General features: G+C 39.9%; 2 protein-coding genes across 4 annotated transcripts; one reads left to right on the plus strand and one right to left on the minus strand.

Annotated features, from left to right (window-relative positions):
- The first annotated feature begins 545 nt into the window (after window positions 1-545).
- Window positions 546-3,393, plus strand: rabepk (Rab9 effector protein with kelch motifs). 2 transcript variants are annotated; one of them, XM_041970540.1, is made up of 8 exons: window positions 546-613; window positions 908-1,026; window positions 1,112-1,266; window positions 1,541-1,696; window positions 1,787-1,981; window positions 2,600-2,749; window positions 2,846-2,995; window positions 3,078-3,393. In XM_041970540.1, exons 2-8 carry the CDS (start codon window positions 974-976, stop codon window positions 3,302-3,304), a joined length of 1,086 nt encoding a protein of 361 aa, XP_041826474.1. In that variant the 5' UTR covers window positions 546-613; window positions 908-973; the 3' UTR covers window positions 3,305-3,393. The 2 variants fall into 2 exon arrangements, with proteins under 2 accessions (XP_041826474.1, XP_041826475.1); XM_041970541.1 differs by lacking the exon at window positions 546-613 and having other exon boundaries at window positions 646-1,026; window positions 1,817-1,981.
- Window positions 3,394-3,459: 66 nt separating this feature from the next.
- hspa5 (heat shock protein 5) lies at window positions 3,460-7,271 on the minus strand. 2 transcript variants are annotated; one of them, XM_041970518.1, is made up of 9 exons: window positions 7,131-7,271; window positions 6,473-6,622; window positions 6,145-6,376; window positions 5,901-6,038; window positions 5,705-5,817; window positions 5,222-5,612; window positions 4,841-5,078; window positions 4,586-4,753; window positions 3,460-4,464 (listed from the first exon to the last, which is right to left on the minus strand). In XM_041970518.1, the coding sequence occupies exons 2-9, from the start codon at window positions 6,586-6,588 to the stop codon at window positions 3,899-3,901; spliced, it is 1,962 nt and encodes a 653-aa protein (XP_041826452.1). In that variant the 5' UTR covers window positions 6,589-6,622; window positions 7,131-7,271; the 3' UTR covers window positions 3,460-3,898. The 2 variants fall into 2 exon arrangements, with proteins under 2 accessions (XP_041826452.1, XP_041826451.1); XM_041970517.1 differs by having other exon boundaries at window positions 6,473-6,610; window positions 7,131-7,246.
- Window positions 7,272-8,221: the final 950 nt, after the last annotated feature.

The following is an 8,221-nucleotide window of genomic DNA, read 5'->3' on the forward strand; positions in this document are numbered from 1 at the left end:
AAATGCAAATAAGTAAGATATTTTAACTCCAAACAAGCTACAGTATTTCAATATAAACGATATTCCCTCATTCTGTATCGTGTATGACCAAGTCTTGATTTATCTAAAAAACTTGATATATTGCCCAGCCCTATATATGTGTGTGTGTGTGTGTAAAGATATACAGAGATACTTTCACATGTTTCATTGTGCCATATTTTATTATGCTGTTTTTCTTTAAGTACGATATACTTTAATAAATATAGTAGTATATACTTTATCAATAGTGTCGATATTTTTTTTTTTAAAATAGCCACTAATAATTTAGTCTGCCTCACTGTAAGCATAGGTTGGCACTGATTATGTGGTTTCAGGTGATTCGACATGTGTGAACAAAGACTTCTTATGCAATATATTTCTTTTTTTTTTTTTTTTTTTTTCTTTTTTTTTTTTGAGTTTCCGAAGCTTTAGCAAACGGAATATTTTACGCCGTTTATCGCCACAAAATAAATAATATAAACGCGCCATTAAGAGTGGCAAATTTTGGCCATTTTTGCTTGCCATACTCCCAGGTTGCCATACGTCACAGGATATTTCCGGAATTACTCGGTTCGCGCTCCGGTGCCTCGGCACTGTAAGTTACATCACTAATATTTACTAATATTTACGCTTAGTGTGGATTTCATTTAGTAGCACTTATGGTAAATAGAACTTTATGTACCACGAAGCTTTATCTCAGAGCTTTATTTTGCCATTTTAAAGATAATATCTACAATAAATATCTTGGTGTCTTGGTGTTTTTGTTGTGCTAGGTTCCGAAGACACCATCGCGTTATTCTGTCCGTAAAATATTAAAATTATAGTTTAATTTTGGTGATGATTGGTTGTGTGTTGTCTGTTTGCTATCTACTCCAATCGCCATTCATAGCATCAATGACAAAAAACACGCAAGGAAGCAATTGAGCAGATTCATTTAACAGCATCCCTGATAGCCATGGAGTTTGTCCCAGTGCTTGATCAATCACATAAACCTAGAGAAAGGCTGTGGTGAGTATATAAACATTGAATATTTGCACGTAAAAGAACACAATATTACATCTTACTTATTCTCTAAATGTGTTATTGTTGACAGGTATTCTTTAAGGCCCAGCGGAAGTGCTCCAGGTGTTAGTGTGGGTCATACCTGCATGTTTATTCCATCTAGAGATGGAGGATTAGGGAGAATCCTTATTGTTGGGGGAGCAAACCCAAATGGCAGTTTCTCAGATTCCCACACGATAAATCTAGGTAAAACAAACAAACAAAAAAAATGTCCTCAAAACAATGTTTTGGAGTTTACGCATAACCATTTGCATGCTTTACAATGATTTTCATAAAGTTTATATTAAGTTATGAAATTATGTTATGTATATTATAAAGTTATTAGTATCTAGGTAAGAAATATCAGGATAAAACATTGTATCAGTTGTCATATCCCTGCACTGGTGAAACCTTTTTTATATGTTTGGCTGTGTTAAAGTCAAAGAATATTAGTTTTGGGCCTTCTAATCCTTTTTGCCAGATAACCATGCATGGGAGACCTCAAAGTGGAAAGGATTGGAAGCAAGATATGAGCACTGCAGCTTTATTCCAGAGAGCTGCCCACAGAGCCTGTGGGTGTTTGGTGGGGCACAGCAGACGGGCAATCGCAACTCTATCCAGAAAGTAAACCTAACAGGTAAATTCCATCTTATATTTGCCTTGAAATCTGCCATCATTTATAGTTTATCTCAAATGAATACCTGATTGTACTTTTGATTTCATTAAGAACCTTCCAATCTGTGCATTTTGCATCCAGAGAGTGAGCCTTGCTGGAAGGATGTAGTGGTGAAAGGAGAGCTCCCTAGTCCCAGGACATACCACACCAATTCAGCCTGCATAGGGGACAAACTGTACGTCTTTTCTGGTGGAGAAGTGGGAGCTGTGCCTGTTTCAGACACAAAATTACATGTCTTTGATACAGGTGAGTGTTAAATGAACCTCCAACTTAACATAATTGAAATAATTAGCGTTTGGCAGTGTAATTTGCTGTAATTCCACCTTGACTACAGCTGTAGGCTCTATTTACAATGTTGTACACCTGCAGTTTTTTTAATTTCTTTTGGCTAATTGAATCTCCTGGCAGGGCTTAATGGATGTGTGCATGCTGTTACTTCACTAGATTTCTGTCTCACTGACTCTCCGCTCAATTTTGCTGCACAAGCTAAAGGAGGCCAACTTGCCTGTTCACCTTGTTCATTAGCAGCTAAAGAATCCATTGATTAAAATAACACCTCTCTTACTTCAGCTTGGGCAGAGACCTGAGAACACCTGTGGCAAGATACACGAATTAGCAGGGTGGGAAAGAGTAGTCAATATTTACAGTCTGACACCTTCTTACAATTTTTTTTTACCAAATCAGTAGTCCAGTTTTATAATAAATAGCAAATGCACTGATTTTGGACTTGTTGAATGTCCCACAAAACACAAAGGTGTTTCCATTATCATTCTTCTTGTTCCTGTTCACAGTATTATCATTGTTTTAATACATTTTAAAATAGTTTATAACCATATCTTTATATCATGTGCAAATGTGTTGCAGTATCTTCCACTTGGTCTCAACCAGAAACACAAGGCAGACAACCACCAGCCAGACATGGCCACATTATTGTGGCTGTTGGCTCTAAAATCTACATTCATGGAGGCATGGCTGGAGACAAATTCCACAATGACATGTACTCCATAGACTCAAGTAAGCCTCAGAATTCTCATATCAAAGTGTGTTGCTGGAATTCTTATAAAATAGAGCTCAAAGTAAATTTACATACATATGTAAACCTGTTTATAGGAAGCATGAAATGGGAGAAAATACAGACCAAAGGAGATATCCCACCTGGAGTAGCAGCTCACTCAGCTGTTGTGCTGGGTACAAATATTTATTCATTTGGAGGCATGACTGCAGATGGCGCCACCAACTCCATGTACAGATTTAGCACTGGTACATTGCCTTTATTATTCTGCCTAATTTTGCTACTTCATCCAAAGTTCAAATATGCATTATAGTGTTCTTTTCTTTGCAGACAAAAATAGATGGACATTAATGAAATTTGAAGGAGATATGCCATCAAACCGTCTTGACCACTCCATGTGTTTACTTCCATGGAAGCTGAGTGGTAAAGGAAATGAAGATGGCAACCAGGCCAACAGCCCAGTAGCCTCTGAAACTGTACATCTGGCATTTGTATTTGGAGGCATGGACACGCAAGGCGTCATACATAATGACTGCATTGTAACCGTTTTGAAGTGAAGATTTGAGAAAATAAAAATCATCAAGTGCCTTTTTTTAACTCCTTGTGCTTGAATTGAAAAGGTTGAAGTGTTTCTTATTTGACACATTGTGTTGATGCAGTCATCTAAATAAATATCAAAAGCAGTAAATGAATGAAACAGGATTCAGCCAAGTAACAGTTTGTATCAAACATTTATTTCAACATCTTTGCTGAAGTACAATGATCTGACTCAATAAATAACTTTTAGCTTTGCCTGTGAACACAGAGCCCTTTACCCCACAGACACCCCATTTGATGTACCCTCACACCTGCCCTCCCACCCACCCCTCCCTCCAAGTCTCTGCCCCATCACAAAACCCTATCAGGACTGCCTGAGAACAGCAGCAACAAGCCTCATATCTGGGCTGACGAATCTCCGCCTTCCAGCGAAGAGAACACTTCCCCACACTGAAACTCATTTTATAGTCTCTGAAGATTCAGTATGGTTGCTTGTTGATCGCCACCCCTTCCCTGCCATTCCTCTCAATATTGAGTCCCATCAGTCAAAACAAAAAGTACATGATGATGCCACTACTAGAAGGGATAAGGGGCGACAAGACTTCCAAACCTGCCTACAACTCATCCTTATCTTGGTCAGCATCAGCACCCTCAGGCGGAGGACCGCCTGCACTACCGTAAAGCTTGCTGATAATTGGCTGAACCACCTCCTCCAGCTCCTTTTTCTTGGCCTGGAAGTCTTCCAGCTCAGCATCTTGGTGCGACTCCATCCACTCAATCTTCTCCTCCACAGCCTTTTCAATGGCCTCCTTGTCGTCATCTGACAGTTTGCCACCAAGCTTCTCTTTGTCACCAATCTGGTTCTTCAGAGAGTAAGCGTAGCTCTCCAGCTCATTACGGGCATCGATCCTCTCCTTCAGCCTCTTGTCTTCATCAGCAAAGCGCTCGGCATCGGTCACCATACGCTCGATCTCCTCAGGAGTCAACCGATTCTGGTCGTTTGTGATTGTGATCTTGTTCTTGTTGCCAGTGCCCTTATCTTCAGCAGTGACACGCAGAATACCGTTGACATCAATTTCAAAAGTGACTTCGATTTGTGGAACACCACGGGGGGCAGGGGGGATGCCGGTCAGATCAAAGGTGCCCAGCAGATGGTTGTCTTTTGTCAAAGGACGTTCACCTAAAAGACAGTTCATAGTTAGGCTTGTGCACAATTTACTTCACATAGAAAAACTAATTCTTGCCCCGAGTCTTTATAAATCCTATTTGGAAAGATTTCACTGTAATGTCTTAGTTCTTACCTTCATAAACTTTAATGGTGACAGTAGGCTGATTATCAGAGGCTGTGGAGAAGATCTGCGATTTCTTTGTTGGCACCACTGTGTTTCTGGGGATCAGTTTGGTCATCACACCACCAACAGTCTCAATACCAAGAGTCAGAGGGCAAACATCCAGAAGAACCACATCACCTGCAAGTGAAGGAAGATATTTTAGTAAATAAGATCACACTTGATTGAATGGGCAAGTATCAAATTTTGGAAAATGTGATGACTTACCAGTGTTCTCCTCTCCAGAAAGAACTCCAGCCTGCACAGCAGCTCCATATGCCACAGCCTCATCAGGGTTGATACCCCTTGAGGGTTCTTTGCCATTGAAAAACTCCTTTACCAGCTGCTGGATTTTGGGGATACGTGTGGAGCCTCCGACAAGCACAATTTCATCAATGTCAGATTTCTTCAGGTCAGCATCTTCCAGCACCTTCTGCACAGGCTTCATTGTAGAACGGAAAAGGTCCTACATGGGATTTTAAAAAGGGGGGGAGAAAAAAAAAATCAGAGCATGTCAAGACATTCATTTTTATATATTTTAAAAAAAAAAAGAAAAAGAAAAAAAAAAAAACCTTTATGATGGTGGAATATTATAAAATAACTATTTACCATGTTCAGCTCTTCAAACTTGGCACGGGTCAGGGTCTCAGAGAAGTCTTCTCCCTCAAAGAAGGACTCAATCTCAATGCGAGCCTGGTGCTGGGCTGACAGAGCCCTTTTTGCCTTCTCAACCTCACGACGCAACTTCTGCACAGCACGGTTGTCTTTGCGAACATCTTTGCCAGTCTTCTTCTTGTACAGCTTGATGAAGTGCTCCATGACACGCTGGTCGAAGTCCTCGCCTCCCAGATGAGTGTCACCATTGGTGGCCACCACTTCAAACACACCATTGTCAATGGTCAGGAGGGAGACGTCAAAGGTGCCACCACCCAGATCGAACACCAGAATGTTCTTTTCACCATCCCTCTTATCCAAGCCATAAGCAATGGCAGCAGCAGTTCTAAGTTTAAATAAAAAAGTTGAGATTACTACAAATGAAAAGGAGAACATTTTCACTTTCTATTGATTCAGCAGTTCTGTCCCAACACTTACGGTTCGTTGATGATTCTCATTACATTCAAACCAGCGATGGTTCCAGCATCCTTAGTGGCCTGGCGCTGGGCATCATTAAAATAGGCAGGGACAGTGACCACAGCATGTGTGACCTGAGGAAAGGAGGAACATGGATTCAGTTTCACATAATTTGTGACCAACTAATGCTTTCATAAACATGTTTTGACATTTATACCTTCTTGCCTAGGTAGGCCTCAGCAGTTTCCTTCATCTTGGTCAAAACCATGGCAGAGATTTCCTCAGGGGCAAATGTCTTCATCTGACCTCCACCAATGTCAACCTGAATATGGGGCTTGCTCTTCTTCTCAGTAACCTTATGACAGACAAGCATCAAAATTAATAAAGCATTTCTTACAGATAAGTTACCCCACAACTTTAACTTTTCCTTTTAAAATAAATACTCAAGAGTTAAAACTCACTTTGAAGGGCAGGTACTTGATGTCCTGTTGCACAGACGAGTCACCCCAAGTGCGACCAATCAGTCGCTTGGCATCAAAAACAGTGTTCTCCGGGTTAGAGGTCAGCTGATTCTTGGCAGCATCACCAATCAGACGCTCACCTTCACTTGTGAAGGCCACGTATGAAGGAGTGATACGGTTACCCTGGTCATTGGCAATGATCTCCACTCGACCGTTCTTGAAGACTCCAACACTACAGGAAAACATTCAAAAGATTAATGAAGATACCGATTATTGATGCATACCATCCTTAAAGGAGTATCATTTCGCTGGATTCACTTTTTCTTACCATGAATATGTGGTCCCCAGGTCAATTCCGATCACAGTTCCCACGTTCTCCTTCTTGTCGTCATCATCGGCGACCGCAGTGCCGACTAGCAGCATTACGACCCACAACAGCTTCATCTTTATTCGTTTAGTCTCAGATCTATGACAAAATCTATAGAGAAGAAGTGTAAAGTAAATCAACGTGTCCTGAATACATAATGCGGGCACTTCAGGCTTTATGTCATTACCAAGCGTCAAACTCGTGCAAAACAGGAAGCGAAGCCTCTGTCAATAAATCCACGCAAAAACGTCAAATTAATTATAATTTATATCGTTAGAAGAGCTGTGCCGACCACCGCAGTCTCCTCCAATTATTTAAGTTAACGTGAATTCTATTTTATCCACCAATGGGCCTATCAAGCTAACCATGCTAACATGCCTTGCAGACAAGCGACGGAAAATGCCAAGATGAAAAGTCAAAAGTACATTGTATTTGTATGTTAGATTCATTTTATAACGACTGTCAACTTAATTTAAAAAGGCTATTGTATCGTTAAGCAAATAAAAGCTCAAAGTAAAACGTTAGCTTTACAACACACTGTTAAAAAACTATACGCTGTAAAAGTCTAAAATATTGCATTGCTGCATCCTTCTTAATCCCACCCACTTCCCATACATACCGTAAGTGAAGTGTTTTCAGTTAATCAACGGCCTTGGCGATGCCTCCACTGGAACAAGCCTTTATTTAACAAGCTGCGTATCTTTTGTGTTCTCTCTATTCTTGGCACAGTTAGATGATGCTGAATGAAGCGTGCTTGCTCAATATATAAGCAGTCACTTCTTGCCCGTCGTGGAGGCTAGCGATTGGCTGAGCAGCTTCTCGTTGGAACGTGCTGATTGGTTCCACCCAACATGCTGGCCGCCGCTGATTTGTACACATCAGATCGCGGCGACGTCAGCGTCTGTGTCCACTGTATCGAAGTTGATTGGCTGTTTGTCTTAGAGAACCATGAATTGGGTTGGTGCAACGACACGCCACTCAAAAGACCGTTGTTGGTCGCCACATTTTCATCATTCATTCATTATGAAGTTTATACTATATTTTCTTTAATAAATCCTGTTTATGTATTAAATTGATTTATATATGTAACTACTAGAAGACAATTGAATATATGGATATTGTGATTGCATCATGTGTCGTTATAAGGATTCAAGTAATGAGTAATAGTTTTCCAGAAACTGATTGTGACTGGTACGCCAAATGTTACATAAGATTTACTGTATTGACTAAATAATTAATCAGAGAATGTACAGATTTGTGGTGTAGATTTCTGTCTTTTGAAAACAGTGTGCAATTAATTTGATAATTAAATCATGTTCAGCTTTGGTTCCATCACATATTTCATAGACATTACATCCAAATGGCTGTATAAGTAGATTATATGCATAAACAAAACAGTCACAGAAGCATAAGGTTGCAAATAATATGATCACTGGTAGCCAGATCCTCATGTTATCTGTTTGTTGTCATTTCAACACTTAAAGTGTGCAAATAAATGAAATAATCAAGAAGTCATCTGAGTTATTATACATATCTGATTACAAAAATGTGCCAGTTGATTGAAATGACAGCTTTCACAAATATCTCCTTCGTTCAAGAATGTTCTAAAATCAGAAACAATTTAATTTGATCAACTTTCTTCCACATAAACTCACTTCCTGACTTTTGTGAAATAATCTTCATTTGTGAATGAAGGTAGGGAACATTGCC

Source organism: Melanotaenia boesemani, chromosome 19 (genome assembly GCF_017639745.1).
Source record: "Melanotaenia boesemani isolate fMelBoe1 chromosome 19, fMelBoe1.pri, whole genome shotgun sequence".
NCBI lineage: Eukaryota > Metazoa > Chordata > Actinopteri > Atheriniformes > Melanotaeniidae > Melanotaenia > Melanotaenia boesemani.

Excerpts from the sequence above, each read along its gene's own strand:
- rabepk (XM_041970540.1), top strand. The coding sequence starts at position 974 with ATGGAGTTTGTCCCAGTGCTTGATCAATCACATAAACCTAGAGAAAGG. Across the intron at positions 2,750-2,845 it reads CATGTACTCCATAGACTCAA|GAAGCATGAAATGGGAGAAA; the intron begins GTAAGCCTCAGA and ends ACCTGTTTATAG. Across the intron at positions 2,996-3,077 it reads CATGTACAGATTTAGCACTG|ACAAAAATAGATGGACATTA; the intron begins GTACATTGCCTT and ends TTTTCTTTGCAG.
- hspa5 (XM_041970518.1), bottom strand. The coding sequence starts at position 6,588 with ATGAAGCTGTTGTGGGTCGTAATGCTGCTAGTCGGCACTGCGGTCGCC. Across the intron at positions 5,613-5,704 it reads ATGAGAATCATCAACGAACC|AACTGCTGCTGCCATTGCTT; the intron begins GTAAGTGTTGGG and ends ATTTAAACTTAG. Across the intron at positions 4,754-4,840 it reads TTCTGGAGAGGAGAACACTG|GTGATGTGGTTCTTCTGGAT; the intron begins GTAAGTCATCAC and ends CTTCACTTGCAG.